The sequence below is a fragment of the Salvelinus alpinus genome, chromosome 5 (assembly GCF_045679555.1).
Source record: "Salvelinus alpinus chromosome 5, SLU_Salpinus.1, whole genome shotgun sequence".
In the NCBI taxonomy this organism is placed as follows: domain Eukaryota; kingdom Metazoa; phylum Chordata; class Actinopteri; order Salmoniformes; family Salmonidae; genus Salvelinus; species Salvelinus alpinus.
In genome coordinates this window covers 77,801,380-77,828,440 of record NC_092090.1, presented here as the reverse complement: position 1 = coordinate 77,828,440, position 27,061 = coordinate 77,801,380, and the positions used below count along the sequence as shown (strand labels likewise).

The 27,061-nt window shown below is 44.8% G+C and overlaps 1 protein-coding gene across 1 annotated transcript in view; it reads left to right on the top strand.

Moving 5' to 3' along the window:
• The window catches only part of hmcn2 (hemicentin 2), a 72,771-nt gene that overhangs the window by 5,922 nt on the left and 39,788 nt on the right, over positions 1-27,061 (top strand). Inside the window, exons 5-26 of the mRNA XM_071403402.1 lie at positions 3,839-4,010; positions 4,148-4,254; positions 4,374-4,494; positions 4,577-4,840; positions 4,940-5,084; positions 6,198-6,319; positions 6,537-6,809; positions 11,951-12,092; positions 12,427-12,554; positions 13,343-13,456; positions 13,567-13,725; positions 13,919-14,113; positions 15,364-15,459; positions 15,636-15,763; positions 15,858-16,002; positions 16,625-16,737; positions 19,042-19,201; positions 19,326-19,485; positions 21,018-21,145; positions 21,283-21,534; positions 24,835-24,918; positions 26,830-27,021. Of these exons, the coding sequence (XP_071259503.1) occupies positions 3,839-4,010; positions 4,148-4,254; positions 4,374-4,494; positions 4,577-4,840; positions 4,940-5,084; positions 6,198-6,319; positions 6,537-6,809; positions 11,951-12,092; positions 12,427-12,554; positions 13,343-13,456; positions 13,567-13,725; positions 13,919-14,113; positions 15,364-15,459; positions 15,636-15,763; positions 15,858-16,002; positions 16,625-16,737; positions 19,042-19,201; positions 19,326-19,485; positions 21,018-21,145; positions 21,283-21,534; positions 24,835-24,918; positions 26,830-27,021 (3,400 nt within the window). The remainder of the gene's footprint in view (positions 1-3,838; positions 4,011-4,147; positions 4,255-4,373; positions 4,495-4,576; positions 4,841-4,939; positions 5,085-6,197; positions 6,320-6,536; positions 6,810-11,950; positions 12,093-12,426; positions 12,555-13,342; positions 13,457-13,566; positions 13,726-13,918; positions 14,114-15,363; positions 15,460-15,635; positions 15,764-15,857; positions 16,003-16,624; positions 16,738-19,041; positions 19,202-19,325; positions 19,486-21,017; positions 21,146-21,282; positions 21,535-24,834; positions 24,919-26,829; positions 27,022-27,061) is intronic.

Sequence of the window (27,061 nt, the reverse complement as noted above, 5' to 3'; positions counted from 1 at the left end):
CACCCGAACATGTAATCATTGTATATTTCATAGACACACATCAAATATTTTCGAAGTTAATATTAAACTCACCAGGAACTACATAGTAGGGGTGAGTGATTCCTTTATCTTATCATGTAACTGAACCCCAAATCTTGGAAGCCAAATTCAACGGGGCTCAATAACTCCCAACCAAACATAAAAGAAGCCGGTTTCCTTTGGGAGAGACACTGGTATCCTGAATATCATCACATGAGATCGCTGGGCTGAGGAGAGGGCAGCTCTACACTGGAGCCAAGTATGACTGTTCACTGGGGGAGGTGGCCCACTGAACCCCTGAACCCAGTTCTCAATGTCTGTTTTTATGTGTGTCTGCTTTCTTTCAACTCATGCCGGTCTTTATGTATGCAAGTATGTATGGTGCATGTGTGTATGTGTGTGGGATATGGTTCTATGAACACTTCATAGCCTCCACAGTTCATTGAGGAGTGTCTGAATGTCATGTCCACATTGCAGGACAGTGCTGTGCTACGTTATAGTGGTTAATAGTGAGGAGCTGAGGCACCACATTCACCCCCCCAACAGAAACCAGTCCTCTCAACCTGGGCCCGAGTGTGGATAGTGGCAGGAGTGCCTTTATGTTTTAATGTGACCCATTATACCTTTAAAATGTCATGCTATTCTCTCTGCTCATTTAGTATGGAGCCACATGGAGAACTACTACCGTATTTCAGTTGCATTTACAACCAGTGGGATTGTAACTTCTAGGTGGCATGTTATTACTAAATGAATGTAAATCCTTTAATCCTTAGAAACCGCATGAATACCTGACATCTAACTAACATCTTCCCCCTTAATATGAGTTTAATAAACTGTTGCCAAATCAAATATACATAGTGTTTTGTGGTCTCGGGGGGAGAGGTGGAGAGAAAGCAGACTGCTTATTTTACTGTCTAATCCCAGGATATGATCTGTCATGGCTTCCCTTTCCAACACAGCTGCCCACTGGAGCTGGCTCCAAGTCCACACACAACAGCTCATTGTGAAACCTTGTGTGTGACACTCCTTCAACTCTTAAGACTTAACTTGTTGTTATCACTGGAGCAAATAGCCAAACAATCCCGAGCTCGGGTAGAAAAAAAACACTAATGCGTTGATTCTGGTCCTAATGATCACAGAGGCTATCCTCAGTTCTCAGTGTGTGAAGGATGTAAGAGGACTGAGAACCTGGCCAAGAGAAATCGTTCTGGGCTCTGGGAGGTTTCATCCATGCACGAATCCATGCATATTGTGGATGTCTGTTCTGTTGCCTCAGCTTAGACTCAATAAGGGTGATAAAGAGACAGGACAGGCCATGAGCTCATGAGTTATTGCCCTCCCATCTATAATCTACTGTAGACTGTTTATGATTACCTTGGCAGTATCCTGGCCAATGCATGTTCGTGTCTCTGTGTTTCAAATCCACACCTGTGGAGACTGCTGAGGGGAGGACGGCTCATAATAATGGCTGGAACGGAGCTAATGGAATGGCATCAAACACATGGTTCCGATGTGTTTGATGTATTTCATACCATTCCACCTATTCCACTCCCGCCATTACCACGAGCCCATCCTCCCCAATTAAGGTGCCACCAACCTCCTGTGATCCACATGCACTCCTCTGAAATAGCTGGACTTCCTTCCATAAAATAACCACTGGAAACATTGGCCTAATGATTTCAGGTGGGCCCAGTAGTGAGTTAAAGCGACAGGAGTGTTTGTGAAAATATAAATGAAATCCAGTTAACCTGTATCCTCTGTCGTGTTCCTGAGGTTAGTGAACAAAGCCATTCTCTGTGGTCTAGACCAGAGACAGGAAGACAGATGTGGTAGACTCTTGTCTGTTGACTGGGGGAAAGGCAAGGCAGGTGTTTTGACATTCCCGTCCAATAGGAGAACGGGGATCATCTGGGACTGATCTGGCCTAATAGCCTGGTTCCTGGCACCCTGTCTCTTCTCTCACCGCAATGGTGGTAGCATCTTAACCTCAGAGCTTGAGCTTGGTGACCCCTGTCTGCAAGGAGGGCTGTAGTCTGTAGGTTCCCCAACCACGATGAGAGAAACCATCAGTCAGGCGGTCTACTGGAGGGGTTCAAAGGGGCATGAGGAAGAGGAATCCCTGTAGACAACCACCAAGCTGGAGGAAGAAAAGAACAGTCCATGCTTCTTCCTGACACACCGCCATGTGCCTGTTCAGCTGAGACCCAGCGGATGAGGTTTCAAAGACCCGTAGATTCTCTGGATTCCCCATGGCTCAGGCAGGGAGCGGCTGTAGCAGCACCATCAGAACACACCATGTTCCTTGAGACACACCTTGGTCAGACCAGACAGTCTCTATGTCCCTTTGTCTAAGGCTGTGGGGAGATGAATGTCTCGGAGTCTCCATGTCCCTTTGTCTAAGGCTGTGGGGAGATGAATGTCTACTCTGTGTCCTCCCTGGGTGCTGGAGATGAAATAGACACCGGTTTGTGGAAGATGTAGCTCACTCTACAGCAGTTTCCTGCTCCCTTGGGGACGGCTGCACATGTGGCAGACCTTACAGCTGTTTCCAGTTGTAAACTCTGAGAGGAATCAGCTGCTGAGAGGAGCCAGTGGGCCGGTACACAGAGAGGGGAGGCCTGCTAATTAAATTATCAAAGGCTTTGCTCACTCCAATCTCCATTATTCCTAAATATATGAAGATGTGTTGAATAAGCCCCTTTTTTCAGAGCGGCCACTAAAGCATTGTTTTCAGTTTGTTTTATTATAGACACAATGCAACCACAATGTCTGCCCTCACGATTATGGGGTCAAAACAAATACAAGACCACAGTTGCTTGTAAAGCACTTGAAAGATGGAAAAAGGATGGTCCAGCCAGTGAAATGAATAAGACACAGTTACACAACAGGTTATGCTCTTCTTTTCCTGTAAAGGAGAAAGGACAGAGGTTGTTTTTCTTCTGATTCATAACCACCAGCATGATTTCACCTACAGGGTTGAAAACTCAAAGATAAAAATTCTACCGGTCAAATATTCTACAGTAATAGTCATGGGGGAAAAGTATACTCAATGATGTTTACTACTGGAATTGAATGCAATCAAGCCACCCAGGGTTTTTTCAGTCTCAGCAGAAGCCAGGCATTGGGTCATATTTTCTCTGATAACAAGATAATGAGCCTCATTTCAGTGAAGCCGCCACAATCCCATCAACTCCAGACCAGATCAGTCCTCTCAGGCCACATCTGCTATTTAAAGCCCACCCAATTTTTCAGATAACAAAGAGTAAAACAGTTGATTCATTGATAGTCTTCATTTATCCTGCACAGTTGGACCTGTTTATAATCTGGAATAGATCTCTCCTAGACTCTTGTAAAGCCAGGACAGGAGAACCAATCCCATGATTCATTAAAGGTAGTTTGCAGAAGGACAGTGTGTTGCCTTCCACTGTGTTGCCTTCCAACTCCTCTGGGGAATTCATGCTTAAGAGTGCAGAAAACTGTATGTTATCTTTTTGACAGTTGAGCTGTTTCATTTTCCTTTTGTTTATGGAAGATCCCTTTGAGACATACTTTGGCGATGGAAGAATGGTCCAAAGACAAAGACCAGCTTGCAGTGTTGAAGCAGACAGTTTCAGAATCAGAGATGGGTCATGAGGTCACATGCACATCCTTCCTGTCCTTTCGCTCTGATTTGGTTTCCAGTAGAGGTCTTTGCCAGAATGTTATATAGCCTAGTCTAGTGTGACAGGTTCCAGACCACCACTGTCTAGTTTGTCCTCTAGCTGTGTGGGGTGTGAGGTGTGCTGCTGTCTTGCTGAGATGATGTCTTCTTTCCTGCCAGGTCTTGAAGTGGGTGGAAGAGACAGTACAGGGCCTGAAGGTCCACCTGCTCTCCTCCAACCATGACAGTGCTCAGGAGAACCAGTGGGAGGTGCCCTTTGACCCCAGCCTGAAGGAGTTCACTGTGTCACTTAGTGGGCCAGCCCCTCAGATCGAGCTCAGGGATCCCCTTGGTACATTATGCTTTCATTATGTATTCTCACTGAAAAGATTGCCACTACTTGAGAATAATACTATATATCCATTTAGCTGAACATCAAATGCTATTTCACATTTTGAAATTACATTGTTATGTGTTTCAATTGCTTAGGTCGCATTGTTGGAGTGGAGCAGGGCCTCACAGAGCTACTGAATATCCCAAACTCAGCCCGTGTTGTCAACCTGAAGTTCCCCCGACCTGGAGCCTGGACTCTGAAGGTACTGTACCGTAGAGCCTCCTGACATGGTTGTGATCATCCTGTATTGAGAATGTGATAACTGATTTAGTCACCTCTGATGTACAAAACAACAACTGAATGTCCCCTTTCTATGTCCAGGTGGGCTGTGGTGGCCGCCACACTCTGAGAGTTACAGGGGTCAGCAATCTGGACTTCCGGGCTGGGTTCTCCAGTATACCAGTGTCTGAGTTCAACTATACCAGGGAGAGACCCATCAAAGGTAATGTGTACATGTCATTTTACATCTTTGTATGTATATGTGATTGCATTGAATAACATTTGGCTTTCCTCCCCTTTCATAGGAGTTCCAGCCCATGTGTTACTGAAGTGTACAGGACTGAAGCCACCAGGTCAGCTGAGTCTCATGGAGTTAGTGTCAGGTTCAGGACGCTCCCTACGCACCCTCCCTGTGCCTCTGCCCTCTGACAGGGGCAGCCGAGGACTCTGGAGTGTCCCAGAATTTCGCACTCCTTCCCAAAGTTTCTTCCTCAAGGTGACAGGGAAGGATGAGGAAGGTTACCGCTTCCAGAGGTTGTCCAGTGTCTCCTACACAAACATCATCCCAGGTAAGAGACCCTTCTCCTCAGTCTCCACCCTACTGTCTCACAGACAGCCCTAGTCCGGTGTGTGACCTCTTCCCTCCTCTCCTTTTTGTCTTGAAACAGATCCCCCAGCTGTGAGCATGCCCCTTGTGGTGAACAGCTTTTATATGCAGCCCGCTATGATTGGCTGTTCGGTAGAGAGCGATGTTCCCTATAGGCTGAGGTTCACCCGGAGTGGAGTGTCTCTTGGAGAGGATAAGTTGTTCCAGTGAGTATCTGTTCGTTGAACACACTAAGACACTAGACTTGGCAGCTTCATTAAATAGTACCCGCAAAACACCAGTCTGAACGTCAACAGTGAAGAGGCGACTCCGGGATGCTTGCCTTCTAGGCAGAGTTGCAAAGAAAAAGCCTTATCGCAGACTGGCCAATAAAAAGAAAAGATTAAGATGGCCAAAAGAACACAGACACTGGACAGAGGAACTCTGCCTAGAAGGACAGCACCCCGGAGTCGCCTCTTCACTGTTGACGTTGAGACTGGTGTTTTGCGGGTAATATTTAATGAAGCTGCCAGTTGAGGACTTGTGAGGCGTCTGTTTCTCAAACTAGACACTCTAATGTACTTGTCTCTTGCTCAGTTATGCACCCGGGCCTCCCACTCCTCTTTATATTCTGGTTAGAGCCAGTTTGAGCTGTTCTGTGAAGGGAGTAGTACACAGCGTTGTACGAGATCTTCAGTTTCTTGGCAATTTCTCGCATGGAATAGCCTTCACTTCTCAGAACAAGAATATACTGACGAGTTTCAGAAGAAAGGTCTTTTTTTCTGGCCATTTTGAGCCTGTAATCGAAACCTTCAAATACTGATGCTCCAGATACTCAACTAGTCTAAAGAAGGCCAGTTTTATTGCTTCTTTAATCGGAACAACAGTTTCCAGCTGTGCTAACATAATTGCAAAAGGGTTTTCTAATGATAAATTAGCGTTTTAAAATGATTAACTTCGATTAGCTAACACAACGTGCCATTGGAACACAGGAGTGATGGTTGCTGATAATGGGCCTCTGTACACCTATGTAGATATTCCATAACAAATAAGCCATTTCCATCTACAATAGTCATTTACAGCATTAACAATGTCTACAATGTATTTCTGATCAATTTTATGTTTTTTTAATGGACAAAAAATTTGCTTTTCTTTTAAAAACAAGGACATTTCTAAGTGACCCCAAACTTTTGAACGGTAGTGTACATTAAATAATGCCGACCTCTGGCGAGAGGAATTCACTGTGTCTCTGTGCCAGAGAGGCTAATTTGTCAGTGCTGTAAGACAGTATCCTGTTCCCATCATCATTCACCTGCCAGCTAACTGTTCATATGTCTCAGGTTCTCTGGCAAAGCATCATGGGAAATTCCGCATGCCTCAGGTGAGGATGAGGGTCCGTACGAGTGCATCGCTCAGAGCAGCGCGGGACTGGGACGAGCCCTCACACAGCTGACTGTGAGAGGTATGTCAGAAGAACACACACACACACACATACACCACTTCAAATATATGAATAGCATTCCAAAATACTTCTTATATATTGCTGATATAAAGTCCACAGATTTAAAAAATGTAATTCCAAATGTTTACATTGACAGTAAACTATGTCTGTACTGTTTAGTCCCTGCTGATAGTGTGTTGTTTGTCTCACTGTGTTGACTGTGTTTCCCATGAGACAGAGCCTCCTCCGGTGCTGAAGGCCCCAGTGAATGTGAGCTCTACTGTGGGGGCCGTGGCTGTGCTGGCCTGCCAGGTGGAGGGCTCCATGCGCCACAACCTGACCTGGCAGCGGGCAGGCCTCACTATCCTGACCCGCTCCGGGAGGGTAAGGGTCTTGCCCAACTCCTTCCTGGAGATCAGTGGGTTGCTGCCCCAGGACGCCGGCCAGTACCAGTGTGTGGCCACCAACGCCCATGGAGACAGCCGAGTCACAGTGTGGCTGCTTGTCCCAGGTACTGTAGCTCACCGCACCCCAACGGTTATCTGCTTACAGTGTTTTCCAACTGCTTACACACATTTTCAAAACTGTCTCCTTTTTTCAAAACTCTACACACAATTCCCAAAACTGCACACACAAAATGCAAAATGCCTCACATCTCCTTCAAAATGTAACACTGCATTCAAAATGCCATAAACACATGTCAGAATGAAGCATTTGCATCAAATGGCAAACACTGCTTTCATAATAGTACATTTATGGATATACCATGTAAACACTGTTGTTCTAAATCTAAAGCTCTTTGGTCTTTCATAGGCTTATATCTACATTTCAATACAATGTTCTACAGTGAAAGTCATCTGCTGAGAGGGGTAACAAGTACACTGTAAACACCAATGCAATGTAGAAACAGAAAATATTTATTAGGCCAAAAATTACTGTTGTATACAGTAGCATACAACAAAACCATAAACATATGTAAACCAAAAGTATATTCTTTAGAATACAGTAAATAACACAATTGTGTGTGTGGGGGGTCCCGGGGGGGCAGTCCAAGAATTGGTAGGGGGGGGGGGGCAGTCACCAGTGCTAAGCTACGCTTCATCTCTTCTCCGGCCTGGGTCTGGCCACAATACTTCGTCCACATCACAAGATACGTTTTCTCTTGCCAAACATCGAGGGAAGTATCTCCTAGCATGGCGTATCCAACCTTGGACAGAGGCAACCTCTATGTCCCCACATGTGTCCTCCGTTGCCTAGAGAAGCGGCATGCGGGCATAGGGTTGGCGATCATACACTTTCCAGCGCCAGGCTGAGAAGAATTCCTCTATGGGATTTAGAAAAGGTGAATATGGGGGTAGTTACAAAACTACAAATTGTGGATGGGTGGCAAACCACTTTTGGACCAGAACAGCCCGGTGAAAACTAACATTGTCCCATCTAGCAGGCTCCTGATCTGGATCAGGGACAAGCACTGTGTAAATTGCATCCAGAAAAGTGAGCATATGGCCGGTGTTGTACGGTCCGTAGAGGTTGCCTCTGTCCAAGGTTGGATGTGGCATTGTGATGGAGGACCCTGTTTTGAGTGATGGCAGCACACATAGTTATATTACCCCCACGCTGTCCAGCGACATTGGTAATTGCCCTCTGTCCTATTACATTTCTTCCGCGGCGCCTGGTTTTGGTGAGGTTGAAGCCAACCTCATCCACATAAATAAATTCATGGTGAATCCGACAATGTGATTTTCTGGATTTTTTTTCTCATTTTGTCTGTCATAGTTGAAGTGTACCTATGATGAAAATTACAGGCCTCTCTCATATTTCAGTTTTTTTTGATTGCTTAAGCACGATTTTCAAAACAGGGCCCGTGTTTTCAAAACACTACACACAATTAGCACAACCACACACCCAATTAGCAAAACACTACAGAGCCTTTGCAAAATTAAACACTCTTGTAAAAACTATACACTTCTTTTTAAAAACCACACTTTGTTACCATATGAAACACACACGTTTCACATTACTATACTCTGTTTGCACGAGTTACACTCTGCTGTGATAAACCTAAAACACTTTTAGCACTTCTACTTCCCTATGATTAGAGTAGGCTACTATCAACAAAGTTGACCAAACGTCACTTTACGTATTGTAAGTTCAAAAAAATAAAATAAAAAATAACTAGACAATGTCTCTTCGCCTAGCTGGATCTGGCCAGATAATTTCATCAAACCACGCAGGCAAAGTTGTCATTAGCAAGACACCTTGGAAAGAAACGTCTTGAATGACGAATCCATCCTTGCATTGCTGCTACCTCCATCTGGTCACAGGCCTCCTCCATGGCTTGGATGAGGGGTACCTCAGCCTGGAGACAGAGATCATATACCTTCCACCTCCATGCAGAGAAAAACTCTTCTATGGGGTTGAGGAATGGAGAGTATGGTGGAAGATATAGAACGGTGAAATGTGGATGTTGCTGAAACCAGTTCTGAACCAGAGCAGAGCGGTGGAAAGACACATTGTCCCAGACAACAATGTATTGCATATGATCGATTTGATTTGCTGCTGTTATGTTGTGCAATTGGTCCAAGAATGTAAGTATGAGTCCTGTGTTGTAAGGGCCCATATGGGCATGGCGGTGGAGGACCCCATTCTGTGTAATGGCTGCACAGAGTGTTATATTACCCCCACGTTGCCCTGGGACATTGACTATAGCCCTGTGGCCAATGATGTTTCTTCCCCTCCTTCGTGTTCTCATCAGGTTGAACCCAGCCTCATCTACGTAAATGAACTCATGCTGGATCTCCTTTCCATCCATTCGTAAAACTCTCTGAAAAACAGTGTCAGGCAAAATTGTGTAGTTCAGTGTAGATCTAGTATACATATTACAGTACAGTAAAAGATTATGAGACAGTATGCAAGATCACACTGCTAAAGTGAATACATACCTCTGCATAATCATGCCGCAGTCGTTTCACCCTTTCGGAATTGCGCTCGAAAGGCACTCAATAAATTTGCTTCATTTGAATATGTTTTTTTTTTAGGATGCGTGCCAGTGTTGATGTTGAGACCTGATGGATATCGTTGAAAATGACGTGGTTATTGACAATGTTAGCTTGGAGCTGCTTGAGTGTTATAGCATTGTTGGCCAAAACCATGTTAACTATCTCCCTCTCTTGCTGTTCTGTGAACATAGGAGGCCTTCCCCCTTGTCGTCCCTGACCCTCAATCCTATGTAGAAAAAAACCCAGTATACAATAGTACAGTAATTTCACAGGAAAAGGTAACAGAAGTGCTGATAGTGCATAGAATACAGTACTGTAAGCAGTTACTGAAACCGTGCAGATGTTTTTGATATGATGATATTTTTACAATACCTATTTTCCAGTCGAAATGTTCTCATCACACTTGCCACTGTATATCGGCTTAGATTTGTCTGTACTCGCAGTCCAGCCTCCCTCAGCGTCAGGCCGTGGTTGACAACGTGGTCAACCAGTGTTGCGCGGATCTCATTTGTCAGATTCGGTCCTCTTTGAGCACCTTCTTGTCTTCCTCTTTCTCTTCCTCCCCTTCCTCCTCCTCCTCGTCCTCCTCCTCGTCCTCCTCGTTCTCCTCGTCCTCCTCGTTCTCCTCGTCGTCCTCCTCCTCGTCCTCCTCCTCCTCCTCGTCTTACTCTTTCTCTGACTCTTTCCATTGTCCTTGAAGACCGATGAACTCACCTGCTGCTTTTTATAGTGCTTATACACCTGATTGGTGTGTCTACAATTAAGCAAACAAGTGTTTGCAGACCTGATGACTGTGTTGAACCAATTGGTTGGACGGTGTGGTAATTTGACAGTCAGTGCTTTGGTATTGCAAGGACGTGACTTCATGATAGATTTTTGTGTGTAATGTATGTTAAGTGTGTTTAGTGTTTTGCAAATCACTGTGTGTAGAGTTTTGCAACAAGTGTGAGGTTGACAATGTGCTTATAGTTGTGCAAATATGGGCTGATGTTTAGCTTCTTGAGTGTAAGGTTTTGCTAATAGTGTACTACTTTTAATTTTAGTGTGTAAGCAATCCAAAAAAACTGTAAGTGGGAGAACTTGCACAATTGGTGGCTGACTAAATACTTTTTTGCCCCACAGTACCTCTACAAAGTCATGTCGCATATTCTTGACTGTCAGAGTTTCTCTCAAATGGCACCTTGTAAAGTTGTTTCATCGTCACTCGGTGCCGTTGGAGGATGCGTTGTATAGTCGACAGGCTTACAGCATTGATGTTGTTAAATATGGTGTCATTATTCAAGATATGCTCTCTTATCTCTCGATTCCTAATTGCATTGTTGGCCAAAACCATATTTACAATTGCAGTCTCTTGTACATCTGTAAACAAGCGTCCTCGTCCTCCATGATGTCTTTGCCTTTCCACTCTGTACAGAATTCAAACACAGTATGTGTTCAGCATAGGAACTGTAAACAATGTACAAAAAAATGTAGTACAGCATGATAACCAACCTCATTCATTCAACGCAGTGCAGTAAATGGATGGCTTAGAGTTACAAATGTTTACAAATGTTTATGCAATCATATGTATTTTACAGTACATTACTGTAATGCTAAAATAGTCATTAGATAGTTGCATACCTGTTTTCATTTCTGAAGGTTCGAATTATGGACGCCACTGTAAATCGACGGAAGTTGGGCTGGACTCTCAGTCCATCCTCTCTCATGGTCAAACCGTGGTTGATCACATGATCAACAAGTGTTGCCCTAATCTCATCAGAGATGGCTCTCCTTCCTTCCTTCTCTTCTTTGCCCTCGTCCTCTTCTTCCTCTTCCTCTCCCTCCTACTCCTCTTGCTCGTTGTCCATTGTTGGCATCCATTGTTCAAAACAGATAATTTGACCTATTTATAGGCCTATACTACAGTAAAGCAGTGATTGGTTAGTGATCAGTTAAGCTATTAGTGTTTGCACATGTGAGGAGTGTGTGTGTGACCTGGTGAATAAGTGTAGCATTTTGATTGGTTGTGTTTGGAAAAGGAAAGCAAGTCACTTCCTGTTAGATTTTTGTGTTTTAGGTAGAGAATTGTGTGTAGTGTCTTGAAAAAAGTTTTTATGCAATTGACAACTGAGTCAAAGGCTGAGAAATAGCTTATGGTTTTGGATATTTGGTGTGTAGTTTTGCACTTTGAGTGAGAGGTTTCAAAAATCGTGTGACATGAAAAGATTTTGTTTGTAAGCAGTTGGAAAAAACTGTAAACACTAAACACACCAGGGCCTCCTCCATACCTCCTCCAGGCCTCTGGCATCTGCTTTCCATTACTGCCTTAGTAGAAGGACTTATCCACTTCTCCAGAAATGCTCCCAGTCAGAACATGTTTCAAATCAGCCCAATTGATGCAAGTTGAAAATTGCAGGTTCTATCATGGGCATGGCATCAGACGCTTGAAAATGCGTTTGAAAACGATGAAACAAATTTGAAACGTCTCTGACTGTGATCCGCTGTGATCATGACGTCAGGCCCTCCCTGTTAATCCTGATCTGCCCCCAGACTAGCAGAGGTTCACCACAGTTTAGCCATGATCACCGCTGCCTGTAATAAATGACTTATCATAAAGCCATGACTGGGACTTGAGTCATCAGCCCTTTACTATGGATCCTCTCTGTCTCTGTAGAGGCCCCTTCTGTGGTAGTCAGCCCCCAGAGCCAAGCCTTCTCCAGGGGGTCTGAGGTCCACTTCATCTGCACAGCGTCCGGCTCCCCCACTCCACAGCTCTTCTGGAGTCATGGAAACATCTTCCTCACTAATCAGCCAAGGTAAAGGAACTCTCAGCCCACTCAACACCTACACGACAGCAGCTGCAGAGACTTGTTTGATTCTATTTTAAATGCCTACTATGAATATACAAATGTCACATCTTGTTTGCTTAATTTTATAGTTACATCTAACCACAAAACTATATTATTCCAGATTTTTTGTACATTTACATATGGCTGCCAATAAATACATTTTCAAAAGAGAAATGCCTTAAGCAATACAAACATTTCCTTGGACAGCTAGTGATGAATTTCACTGAGACATCTGCATTTGTAATCATCTAAATCAACAAACATTAATTCCCATGACTGATGTCTGTCTTACATGATACAGGATGGCTATATCCAAACATGGTAGCCTAACAATCAGAGATGCCCTCCCTGAGGATGCTGGGAACTACACATGCCTTGCAACCAATAAGGCTGGAACTGCTAAACAGACTGTGTCTCTCAATTATGCAGGTAGGTAGAGATGTCGTTACAGCCCTAGTCCTACCATAGGTTAAGTGAGACAGCTCTATAAAGGCTATGACAGGTTCTCTCTAGACTAGTTCAACTCAAGATTATCTTCCACTGTTTCCTCAGGCATACATTTTCAGAGTAGGGTCACTATTGTATGGTTTATTTGTTAGAAAACTTTGTTGAGTGCTGTTTGAATGAATTTCTCTCTGATCCATAGTGTTTGGGCTATGTTGTCTAGCTGTGAGTAGAGCTCAGATTGACAGTGGCATATTTCCTCCTGTCTTGCTCAGTGGGTTGAAACTTCCCTGTGTGGGCAGGGTTGACAGTCATCAGGATGTATTTTTAGCCTTGCTGTCAGTGAGTGCTTGACAGAGGGCACACCACTGATGGACCATGGCAGCTTCTCCCTGGAGTGTGCTTGTATTATACTCACTTTTGTCTGGGAGTGTCATTTTGAACAACACTGGTCTGTCAAGACACCATCATGCCGGTCTCTGGCTGGATGCATCGTCTTATCCTTTCAGCTGTCTCTCTCTCTTGACTACTGAAGCATCTGTCTCTGTCACGTCTCCACTGACGTACAAGGCGTGTGAAATGTCAGACAGCGATACTTCTATTTTTACCTCCTGCCTGGGCCGCGGCCCAGTCAATTTACAAAATTAATTTCACATTACTTTGCTATTCTGGTCATGTATAGCATTGTGAACTTGTCTGCCGAATTGGCAGATAATAAACATGTTTTGGTCATGTTTATTATTTAAGCTCTATCTTGGTTCCCCTCCCTACAGAGGAACCCAGTATCTGGGTGGTGAAACAGGTTGTGATGGTAGCCGTTGGAGGTGATGCCACTCTGGCATGCCAAGCAACAGGTGTCCCCCCTCCTCTGGTCAAATGGTCCAAAGGTAAATACTGATCACTGAGTGATTCGTTGTGATGTGATACCTGTTAGGTTGATATTTGCATTCATTAATAAGTCACTGTGTCTGAGTGTAATTTTCTTGTTTTTTCTCAGGTGATCTGCAAGTAGGCTCAGTTCCTTTTGCTGAGCAGGACGTGCATCGTGGGACGCTGCAGATCCGAGGGGTGCAGGAGAAGGATGCCGGGGAGTACAGCTGTGTGGCCAGAAACCCGGCTGGAACCTCCTCTGCTACCGTTATTCTGGAGGTTGGAGGTGAGGGCCTTACTGAATTAATGCTACTTTCAGATAACCAGTAATAATGGCAAGGCATTTCACTCTTTATATAAACCAAGTAGGTGTAATACAGACTGTTTATGTATTTTAAGTAGAGTAGTTATATGTCCTTTTTATACACTATTTGTGTATAGAGAACTTCACGCTGATCTCCCCACTCTTTCTCCCACAGCGGCCCCTCTGTTCTCAGAAACCCCCGTTGACATGATGGCAGATGTGGGGGAGAATGTCACCCTACCCTGTGTCGCCCATGGTTTCCCATTGCCCAAGGTTACCTGGCGTCGAGATGATGGGAGACCGATTCTCACTAACGTAGACAGCAGCGGTAGCCAGGTGCAACTAGAAAAAGGGCATCTCCTGATCCAGAGTGAGTCTTATGTCCCTTTCCCACTATTGTTCTTTACAATATTTCACTATCCCACTATTGCATTCCATACCAAAGCAGCAGGCACCAAAGAGACCAGAACCTCCATTGGCGCCAAGTGTGTGACTGGCACGGCTGACATTCTTTGGGTTCATAAATATTGAAGAGGTGGAGCCCCTCAGATCAGATTCAGTAAACGTTTTCTTAAGAGAGTGAGCGTAACAGGATACAGCTGGCACTGCTGAATAAATAGAGCGTCTCCCCTTTCTCCTGCAGTGAAGCAAACTGAGGCACTTTGAGGGCCTTAGAGATCTGACAGAGATTTCCATGTTAAATCAGGGTTGAGTCGAGTTTAACTGTATGATGTGGATATAATATCTTTTGGACCATGACTTTAGCCTTGGCCAGTGAGGGAGGGAGGGAGGGGGAGAGAGAGAGAGAGAGAGAGAGAGAGAGAGAGAGAGAGAGAGAGAGAAAGAAAGAGAGAGAGAGAGAGAGAGAGAGAGAGAGAGAGAGAGAGAGAGAGAGAGAGAGAGAGAGAGAGAGAGAGAGAGAGAGAGAGAGAGAGAGAGAGAGAGAGAGATTGATATATCCACAGCATAGATCCTCAATATTTATAGGCTGGGTTATTTTTTATTGGCGAGGGAGAAACAGTAGTATTTGCATGGAGAAGTGGACTTCCATCACTCGCCCTGTCTGTGTCTGCATACTGACCTGATTTGCTTAAACGGCAGCAGATGCTTCTGTCTTTACCTGCCGTTGTTTATAGTAAGAGAGTCCAGTGTCCTATTAATTAATGTGTCAGATTCTGCATGTAGGCTAAATATTGTACATGCATGAACCACATCACTCTCACTGTTTACTCTTCACATGGGTTGACATCAGCCATGTAGACACTGGCAATTTAATCATGTTTCCATCTGTCATCATGTGTTCTAAGTAGAATATACTGTGTAAGACATGTTGTATAGGCAGCTGTACTACTTTGCACCTAATTGTATTCATCAGTTTTCAATTAACCCTAATGACATTATAATTCAACCAAGATAATGCCAGTAAACGGTTGAAACAAAGTTGATGAAAATGAAATCTTGTTCGTATTGCCTTGTCAACTCTAAATACAGTACTTCCACATGTTACCTTTCTCATACTGAGGTTTGCATGGAGATATATTTCCATCCTATAGAGTGCAATCTGTATATATCTTTGGTTATGATAACAGTATTCTCCCCCCGCTATACATTGGTCCACAGGTGTCTGGTTGGATGATGAAGGCGTGTATGTCTGTGAGGCCAAGAACCAGTTTGGAACCATCAGGACTGAGGCCAGAGTCAGTGTCAGTGGACTGGGTATGAACTAGTGTTTGTGTTCAGTCTTACCTTTCTCTGCTGATAGATAACACTAGTATCCATTGCTTCCTCTCCCCATAATAGTTTCAGTTTGATCCTTCATTATTTTTTCTACTGCTGCTTTGTATCTCTGTCTGTCTGCTCATGTAACAATATCCCCCCGCTTTGTCCAACAGAGCCCCCTTTTTTGGCACATGGTGCACCAGTCATCACCACTGGGATTGGTCAGTCTCTGAGCATTCCCTGCATGCTATTGGATGGAATACCCCTGCCAGAGAGACACTGGACCCACAATGGAAATGAAGTGAGGATGACCTGTCCCAAATAATCTTACAATCTTACTACCTCTTGCAATGTGTGTGTACCATTGTCTAATTGAATCCATTGCTGTTCCCTAGCTGCGGCTGAGTGGCAGGACATTCCTGAGGAGTGATGGCAGCCTGTACATAGAGAGGGCACTCCCAGAGGATGCTGGGACGTATGTTTGCACTGCGGTGAACATAGCGGGGTCGGTCAACATATCTGTCAGCCTGGAAGTCCATGGTGAGAGGAGAAAGGATTTACAGTATGGTCAATACAGGGCTATAGCAGATCCTCTAGTGTCATGCAGGTTGACCTTTATTGAGGGGAACGGAGGAACTAGATGAGCTAGCTGCAAAGTCAAAATTGGCTGCATCGTAGAAATGCATGAAAACAATAAGTTGATTTTTGGTCTTAATTTAAGGTTAGGGTTAGGCATTAGGGTTAGCAGTGTGGTTAAGGTTAGGGTTAGGTTTTTTCAGAATTCATGACTTTGTGGCTGTGCCAGCTAGTGACCACTCTGCAGAGCTGCCTCCAGTACATGAGTCATCCCAATAAATGCCAATCTGTTATAGTCATGGGGTCATTTAATGATCTTAAGAACATGCTGACTATTAGTATGGGAAAACAACCTCTGAGTAACTTTAGTACCCTGCAGTGTTATAGTTAAGACTGCATACATTGATGAACAGTCACTTTGTCCATAGACAATAATGACAGACACACACACAGATTAGGGTTCATCAACAAGTTGTAATGAAGAAATGCCTTGAAGGCTGATGCTGTGAGCTAAATCCAGGGATAATTCTGCCTCCATGGTTGTCCATGCTCAGTCGACAGCTGTACTTGTGACCTACTTTTCCAGTGCCCCCAGAGATCAGCGCTGGTCCATACCACTACATAGCCAATGAGGGTGTGGCCATCACCCTGTCATGTGAGTCCAGTGGAGTTCCCAAGCCAACTATTGTCTGGTCCAAGGTAGGATGTTATGCTTTCTGCTCGGAAGCAATTTTTTCTCTAATGATGGTTTTGGCTCCATCTCTCGAAACACATATGACAAATGGCCCGTGACAAATCATGTAATTTAGCACAAGGGAATCTAGAGGGGATTATAATCACAGCCCATCTGTTTTAAAATGAATGGCAACTAACATCATGTTAATAACCTTTAAACTAACGTAACACTTGTTTATATATTATACGGCTGCCTGTGTTAAGGAACGTTTTTTCATAGCCTTGTTCCATACATTCTCAGATTAGTGCACTAGAGTGAACTAAATGTATATTCTTGTCAGATGAAAGGTAGTCTGCAAAAGCCATATTATGTTCAAAAGGGAAGTGTGTGTGTGTGTGTGTGTGTGTGTGTGTGTGTGTGTGTGTGTGTGTGTGTGTGTGTGTGTGTGTGTGTGTGTGTGTGTGTGTGTGTGTGTGTGTGTGTGTGTGTGAGAGAGAGAGAGAGAGAGAGAGAGAGAGAGAGAGAGAGAGAGAGAGAGAGAGAGAGAGAGAGAGAGAGAGAGAGAGAGAGAGAGAGAGAGAGAGAGAGAGAGAGAGAGAGAGAGAGAGAGAGAGAGAGAGAGAGAGAGAGAGAGAGAGAGAGAGAGAGAGAGAGAGCATCTATTTAGTTTAATTTGGGAAGGGGGCTCGGCTCTGTAATTATAGCAGGCATCAGAAGTGAAGTTGGGTTTTGAACCTTTGGCCTAGATACAGTGGGGAGAACAAGTATTTGATACACTGCCGATTTTGCAGGTTTTCCTGCTTACAAAGCATGTAGAGGTCTGTAATTTTTATCATAGGTACACTTCAACTGTGAGAGACGGAATCTAAAACAAAAATCCAGAAAATCACATTGTATGATTTTTAAGTAATTCATTTGCATTTTATTGCATGACATAAGTATTTGATCACCTACCAACCAGTAAGAATTCCGGCTCTCACAGACCTGTTAGTTTTTCTTTAAGAAGCCCTCCTGTTCTCCACTCATTACCTGTATTAACTGCACCTGTTTGAACTCGTTACCTGTATAAAAGACACATGTCCACACACTCAATCAAACAGACTCCAACCTCTCCACAATGGCCAAGACCAGAGAGCTGTGTAAGGACATCAGGGATAAAATTGTAGACCTGCACAAGGCTGGGATGGGCTACAGGACAATAGGCAAGCAGCTTGGTGAGAAGGCAACAACTGTTGGCGCAATTATTAGAAAATGGAAGAAGTTCAAGATGACGGTCAATCACCCTCGGTCTGGGGCTCCATACAAGATCTCACCTCGTGGGGCATCAATGATCATGAGGAAGGTGAGAGATCAGCCTAGAACTACACGGCAGGACCTGGTCAATGACCTGAAGAGAGCTGGGACCACAGTCTCAAAGAAAACCATTAGTAACACACTACGCCGTCATGGATTCAAATCCTGCAGCGCACGCAAGGTCCCCCTGCTCAAGCCAGCGCATGTCCTGGCCCGTCTGAAGTTTGCCAATGACCATCTGGATGATCCAGAGGAGGAATGGGAGAAGGTCATGTGGTCTGATGAGACAAAAATAGCTTTTTGGTCTAAACTCCACTCGCCGTGTTTGGAGGAAGAAGAAGGATGAGTACAACCCCAAGAACACCATCCCAACCGTGAAGCATGGAGGTGGAAACATCATTCTTTCGGGATGCTTTTCTGCAAAGGGGACAGGACGACTGCACCGTATTGAGGGGAGGATGGATGGGGCCATGTATGACAGCATGACAACGACCCGAAACACACAGCCAGGGCAACTAAGGAGTGGCTCCGTAAGAAGCATCTCAAGGTCCTGGAGTGGCCTAGCCAGTCTCCAGACCTGAACCCAATAGAAAATCTTTGGAGGGAGCTGAAAGTCCGTATTGCCCAGCGACAGCCCCGAAACCTGAAGGATCTGGAGAAGGTCTGTATGGAGGAGTGGGCCAAAATCCCTGCTGCAGTGTGTGCAAACCTGGTAAAGAACTACAGGAAACGTATGATCTCTGTAATTGCAAACAAAGGTTTCTGTACCAAATATTAAGTTCTGCTTTTCTGATGTATCAAATACTTATGTCATGCAATAAAATGCAAATTAATTTTGGGATTTTTGTTTTAGATTCATCTCTCACAGTTGAAATGTACCTATGATAAAAATTACAGACCTCTACATGCTTTGTAAGTAGGAAAACCTGCAAAATCGGCAGTGTATCAAATACTTGTCCTCCCCACTGTATGTGTCCCAGTGCAGTTGAGTGTGTATCTGGGCCCGGGCCTCATTCTGCCTGCTCTGCCCCCAGGGAAGGGAGCCCCTGCCCAGGGACATGTCCTCTGCCCAGTCAGACAATGATGGTTACCTCCACATCCTCAACCCCACTGCAGAGGATGCAGGCATATACATCTGCACAGCCACCAGTGCAGTGGGCTACGCCAGCCGTGAGATCCAGCTTAGTGTCAACAGTAAGCGCTGCAAATGTACTTACTGCAAAGGCTGTCCAGTGCCTGCAATGTCAATGGCCTCTCTTCAAAGTGTTTCATTGATAGAGGTACTGTGTAAAATATATAATGTTTACTTTTCCCCCAGCCAAGCCTAAGATCGTAGGTGTGAGCAGTCAGGAGAACACAGTTAAGATGGCTGCCGAAGTGGGCTCTGAGGTCATCCTCCCCTGTGAGGTCCAGGGCAGTCCCTCTCCCCTGGTCACATGGAGCAGGAACGGCCAGCCCATCCCTCCAGTCACTGCCTGGTAAGAGGAAGTCCCATCTCCCAGTACTGGTCACATAAGAGTATAGCAGTGAAAATGTTAAATAGGCAATAAAGGGCAAGTTTCTCACCATACCAAGGCGATTACCTTACCCCTGACTTAACTAACCAACTCCTTTTACAAGGGATGTTGATTGAAGCCGGCTGCTATACAAAGCAGCCATTAACGGTTGAGTAATAACAACTTCTCTGAGGAATAACATCTGGTTCCACACATGACTCTCTCATGCCTGGGTCTGTGGTCGCTCGGTACAGACTTCACTGTCTGGTGGTGTCTGTCTGTAGGGCACAGATTAGAGACTTACTGGCCATGACCTGTCCCTGGAGGAACTGAGCAACAGTGTTGAAAGCTATGGTTGTGGTAGAATGAGGATGATTCATGTGGAGCCAGGAAGGAGAGAGGGAGGAGAGGAGGGGTGTGCTGACAGGAAGAAGGGAGGAACACTGACGGAAGAAGAGACAGAAGTAAAGCCTGTTTGACGTTTGGCTCCCCTGTGGATCTCTTGCCATAAAAGAGCATGTTGACTCTCTACCAGCCCTGTCTGTCTGATGAGAATAACACACATCCACCAACAACCCTCTTAGCCCTCAGCCAAGCCACAGGAGCGGACAGATGCATTCTCTCCATCCGGCAGTCTATTTACCCCCCATCCCCCCCATTTACCCCCCATCCCCTGGCCCAGCCGGTGTGAGCAGGGGGAGCTGATTGTTGGAATAACTCAGTCAGTGGGTGTTCTGAGTGTCTGCTGCCGTAACCCTGTTCTCTTCCACCTCCTCCACCACAAGTCCCAGTGCTGTATACAGAGAGAGCTAGCACAGCTGGAGAGGAGAGGAGCACTAGCCCACACTGTGTCAGTTAGGGTGGCTAGGGAGCTGCACTCAGACCCCTCTAGCTCAATTTGTCCCAGTCAGCCTGTGTACACAGATGAGTGTACACCACAGTGGATAGTGATGTGGGGAGATGGATGGGACTGTGATTTGGGTCCATGTCTCCAGTGTGTGCTCGGCTCCCTGCTCTCTGCTAAGGTGACTTAGACACTGACTGCTGAGCCAGTCATTCTGTTTCAATGATGCATGCTACTGGTTGGGTTTGAAGCAGTAGGGGAGCAGAGTGGTACGGCAACATGTGCAGTGTTGAAGAGGAGTCTGTGGTTCCAGATCGTTTTCACTTAAGCAAACTACATTTGAGTTGTTTAGCAGACACACTTATCCCAAATAAATCTCAGAGCACTGTTTATATTTGTGCATATAATCAATTTCTGCAGCTGGGTAGGTACTAAAGCAAATAGTTATGACATTCTGCTGGGGATTTCAGTTCAGTTGAGAAGTTTAGTTACAATTGTGCAATATGAATGGTATTACAACAGCCAGAACTACACAGGCATGCACGGTCACATGTATACACACACACTCACATACAGTATATACACAGAAACACCTACAGGGTTGCACATATGCAGTGTAACTCCTGACAGTGTTATCCCAGCTTGACCTCTGACCTCTTTCCATGTCCAGGTTCACCGTGCTGCCTTCTGGCTCTCTGAAGATCACTGATGTCCGACTGGTTGATAGTAAACTTTACACTTGCTCAGCAAAAAACCCAGCAGGCAACGTGTCTATCAACTACAATTTACACATACAAGGTACCTCCTTATGGATAGTCACGTTGTACAGCCTGTTTCACTTCACTGTTCAAGATGCTGTCGTGCATCTAAGACCCAAAATGCTAAACAGGCAGATAGATATCATGAGAAACAAACCTTGTTTGTTTGTTTCCAAGCTAAGCCCAAGATCCAGGCAGCTCCGTCCCCTCTGAAGGCTCTGATAGGCCAGACAGTGGTTCTGCCATGTGTGGTTCAGGGGGAGCCCAGCCCTGAGATCAGCTGGTTCCACGACGGACGTCCTGTCTGGGCCAGGGACACTGCAGCCCTCAAGATCCACAGGGCCAGCCTCACTGACCAGGGCATCTACAGCTGTGTGGCCAAGAACACTGCTGGACAGGACACCATGGAGGTCAAACTGGAGGTGCTAGGTGGGTAACTTGAGGGATCTGATTGATCAATGTGATGCAGCTTTTCTCTTTCCAAATACTGTACACCCATGTATCCTTTTGTCAGCTGATAACACCCCTTACCATCAGCACTGAAAACTAACTGAGCCAAACCATTACATGTTAAAAGAAGTTCACACAGCAAGAACTGTAATATTCTAGGTAGAGCAGATACCTCCAGGTTTACATGAGAGTGGTGCTGAGCGATTAACCAACATTTAAACAACTAATTGACTGACTCCGGTTCAACTATTTGAATTCCATTTGTTCGTTTTTTTTTCCTTCTGTGAGCTCAATGCACACATTGCAGTTTCTCTAGAGATAAATCAAATAAAGCCCGAACTGTGCGATGTAGTAGGGAGTTGTAGTTTCCAACAGGCCAATATTCTAGATAATTTAGCGCAGAAAATGTGGTAATTAACTACAATCAAATCAAATGTTATTGGTCACCTAAACATATTTAGCAGAAGTTATTGCGAGTGTAGCGAAATGCTTGTGTTCCTAACTCCAACAGTGCAGTAGTATCTAACAATTCACAACAATTCATACATTTAAAAGTAAAATATTGGAATTAAGAAATATATAAATATTAGGACGAGCAATGTCGGAGTGACATTGACTAAAATACAGCAGAATAGAATACAGTATATACATATGAGATGAGTAAAGCAGTATGTAAACATGAAACATGATGTAAACATGATGTAAACATTATTTAAATGACCATAATCCATTGTGCACCTACTTGTCACCTCTGTTTCTTTTACGCCTGCTACATAAAAGAGACAGTAGAATGCACGATCGAGAGAGATAGAGAGCAGTTGCTTCGCAAGGTATTTCTACCTGGAAATACATGATCTAAGTGATTGATAATTGGTATGACTTATTTTCTTTGAAGAACTACTCAAATTGTGATTTTGTCAGAGTATAGGCAGCAGCTCTATAGAGAGATGATGACTTTGAATTAAATAATAAAGTCATCAAATAAAACAAATGTAATATACATAATTTAAATATAGTAAAGTCATGTAATGTGAACAAATGATGGTTAATAGGCCTAAGTGGTAAGCAGTCACTATCATCATGGGACTTTTATTCATTGTTTTGTTCTGTGTTGTTACAGCATTCAACCCACGTAATGCATACTGCTTTATGTAAAAAAATTAAAATCTAAATGTGAAACCGTGATATTTAAAAAAAATAATGGGACCAAAACCGAATCCACTTCAAAAAGCACTAATCGCTCAGCACTACATGAGATAAAAATCTGTCCCAGTTGAAAGACAGAATAGACAAGGACAGTAGTCTTTAGAGGTGCTTTCTCTGGAAGCAGCACCATAGTCAGAGTGCAAGCAGCCCTATAAACCCCATTCTATTTGACCAGTGCATGGATCAGTCTGTTAATGTTAGGGGGTTGATTGAGGTGCTCTTTGACCTTAGAGATCAGCTTTAGCTGAGGGAAGGATTAGAGGAAGCCAGAGCTGGAGGTTAACGAGTGAGTATGGGTTATAGGAGACATGACTCACATTGTCACAGGCCAAAAGCACATCTTCACCCTACCCCTAGGATTAACCCTCACACTGTCTTACCCTAATGCTGCTCTACCAGAACCTTCAAACAAAAATGAAGACCATATCTTATAAAAATCTCAACCTAACTTTTACACTTATGATTAGAGTAGCCCTTGTGGATTTATATAACTCATGATGCCAAATAAACCCTTTACATTATACATACAAAAGTATGTGGACACCCCTTCATTTTATACACCCGTTGCTGACAGGTGTATAAAATCTAGCACACAGCCATGCAATCTCCATAGACAAACATTGGCAGTATAATGGCCTTACTGAAGAACTCAATGACTTTCCTTTCCAATAAGTCAGTTCGTCACATTTCTGCCCCGCTAGAGCTGCCCAGGTCAACTGTAAGTGCTGTTATTGTGAAGTGGAAATGGCTAGGAGCAACAATGGCTCATCTGCGAAGTGGTAGGCCACAGAACGGGACCGCCGAGTGCTGAAGCGCGAGCTCCAAACTGCCTCTGGAAGCAACGTCAGCACAATAACTGTTCTTTTGGGTTTTCATGGACGAGCAGCCGCACACAAGCCTAAGATCACCATGTGCAATGCCAAACGTTGGCTGGAGTGGTGTAAAGCTCGCCGCTATTGGATTCTGGAGCAGTGGAAATGTGTTTTCTGGAGTGATGAATCATACTTCAGCATCTGGCAGTCCGACAACGAATCTGTGTTTGGAGGATACCAGGAGAACGCTACCTGCCCCAATGCATAGTGGCAACTGTAAAATCTGCTGGAGGAGGAATAATAGTCTAGATGTCAGGACTTCTAGAAGTAGTGGGTGGAGGAGTCAGGCGCAGAGAGCAGGGTAGTTTGATACGTGGATATTTATTCCCAAACAACAGAGTGTCGGTCAACGCCACACACACGGCGCTAAAAGACCCAGTCCAAAACAAACAGGACCAAACGGTTCGGGAAATAAAATCCACCAAAATATACACACACCAATAACAGAAAAACAAGCCCGCACAAAAGCCGGCGGGCCTACCGGGTTTAAATAGCCCAAAACCCAAACAAGAAACAGGTGCACTAATCAGACAACACTAAATGAAACAGAAAAGGATCGGTGGCAGCTAGTAGGCCGGCGACGACGACCGCCGAGCGCCGCCCGAACAGGAAGAGGCACCATCTTCGGCGGGATTCGTGACACTAGAGCTGTTTCTCATGGTTCAGCCTAGGCCCCTTAGTTCCAGTGAAGGGAAATCCTAACGCTACAGCATACAATGACATTCTAGACAATTCTGTGCTTCCAACTTCGTGGCAACAGTTTGGGGAAGCCCCTTTCCTTTTCCAGCATGACAATGCGCCTGTGCACAAAGCGAGGTCCAAATAGAAATGGTTTGTTGAGATTGGTGTGGAAGAACTTGACTGGCCTGCACAGAGCCTTGACCTCAACCCCATCGAACACCTTTGGGATGAATTGGAACGCTGACTGCGAGCCAGTGCTAATCGCCCAACATCAGTGCCCAACCTCACTAATGCTCTTGTGACTGAATGGAAGTCCCTGCAGCAATGTTCCAACATCTAGTGGAAAGCCTCCCCAGAAGAGTGGAGGCTGTTAAAGCAGCAAAGGGGGGACCAACTCCATATTAATGCCCATGATTTTGGAATAAGATGTTTGACGAGCAGGTGTCCACATACTTTTGGTCATACAGTGTATCTCATTCCCTGTGTTGTCATCATGCTCTGTCCTTTATCGGTTCCACAGAGGCCCCGTCCTTCGCAGAGGCTGGAGATGCCATCATGGAGAAAGTGTCTAACAGCAAGGTCACCATTCCCTGCCCTGCTGAAGGTAGGATAAGATTTATGATGTAGAGTATGTCCGTTTTACGGGAAACAGATACACGCTAGAGGGAAACATACAGTGCAAGTCTGGTGTCAGACAAAACACACAATTTACACAGCCTGACCAAAGTGAAAAGATCCAGTGACTCTTTTTCCAGGTATGTTTGGATGAAACCGTTTTGGCTCCATATGAAATGTAGGACAAAGGTGTGGACTTATCTAGCTACCTTCAAAGCATTGCTCTGCTATTTCCAGAGGCTTTCATTAGTCTGTGGAAACAATTGTGTGTTTCAATAACCCTGCTATCCTAATGTTGTGCTTTCATTCATTTGCATACTGTTTCTTTCTCTATTTTAGCATCTTGGCAAAGGGGGAGGTAGCACTCAGCATGGCTGAGAAAGGGTGTGTGTGTGTGCATTATTTCTTATGCGTGGGCCCATTGAGCTTCTTCTTGACAGGGCACTTAAATAGGTGTTGTTTGTATGGAGCCGTGCCATGGTAACGGGGCATGTTTGAGAAGGTGAGGAGTAGGCTAATGCGGACACACCAACAGCTGGAACATCATTCTCCCTGTTCCCTCAGCGGGCCACATCTGCTTTCCTCTCCGCTCTGCGAGGGGGCCTGCTGGGAGAGGAATCCTAATTACAGGCTGCTGCTGCCAGATAATGGACAGAGATGTCTGTGGTGCTCCTCCGCTGAGGAGGCTGGCTCCACTGGCCCTCCCTGTAGAGCCCACACTGTTACTGGTACTGTTACAGGGCCCTCACAGCGACGCTCGCAGGCAGCCACAGCTCCAGGCAGGCAGCACTAGGTGTCTGGCAAAGGAAACTAGGAGACAATAGCTTTTTCATTCCCCATTGTATCATAGAAATGTGTCTGTCTGTGTGAATGTTGGATGGCAAAATGAAAAGAGATTCTGCCATCAGGAAATTATTATGTTTTACCAATAGGAACACTTAATGCCCCATAATAATGGAAGTACTTGTTTAAAAAACACATGAAAGAGATAATGGAAGGAAGCTAGTGAACTCAAGCAGATAAATACAAGAAACAGGTTTTAATTATTTTTATCTAAACAGAACATCTGTATTTCCTCCCAGCAATGAGATTATACATTTGAGTCAGTGCTGTAAAGTGTAAACATGTGCTCCGCATGGGACCGGGTGATAACATTACCTTTGGTTCCTCTCTGTGGTTCCTCTCTGTCCCCTCAGTATTTTTGGACGGGGGATGAAATATGTGTTTAGTTTCCCGTACAGCCTTCTCTCTCTCTGGTGTTTGGATATGTTCTGTAAATAGAGATGGGACAGGGATTTACTTCCTCCTTTGCTCTTAATGCAAAAAGCTGGACTGGATGTCCGCACAGCTATGTATGTCCTGTCCTATTTATGTAAGAGAGACCTCAGACTGGGTTATATCGGGTACAGGTGCGCCCTCCTAACCCCATTCCGTCCCGTGCTCCACCTCTAACTCCATCCCAGACTTCTGCCAATGCTCCCGGCCCTTTTCCCCATTGTAAAGCTCCAAACACATCTGTTTCAGGTGCCTATACATCACATCAAGGCTTAGAACTTCTGGCCCAATCACTATTCTTACTGTCCAGGGTCCTCAAGCTATGATTCTGGTAGTAAATCACAACACTAACACTTTAAATCAGGCATCTACCAACATATTGTGTTTGGCGTTCATGTGCTACTTTCTAACCTTGAAGTATCCCAGCCCACCGATAGGGCTCTCAGTCTCTATCTGTCCTGCTGTCCAACAGATACATGTACGGCCTGCTTTTTCCAGTCTGGGACACTTTCCCATTCAGCCCTTCCTGTAGGTGGGGGCGCAGACAGAAGTAACTTTTGTTTCTGTCAGCTATGATCGATAAAGAATCCTCTCACTACCCTCTCTGCTATCTTTACACCCGCAGGCTCACCCCCTCCCAAGGTACGCTGGTTCAAGAACGGTCTGGAGATACACCCTGACCAATCAGAGCTATCTGTGGCACAGGACGGCTCTCTTGTGATTGGTTCAGCATCTGCCAGTCACAGTGGGGACTTCACATGTGTAGCCAGCAATGATGCAGGCTCTGTTGAGCGGAAGACCCGCCTGAAAGTGCATGGTGAGATCTTATCAATTCCATCTTTATTCAAAACTGATGT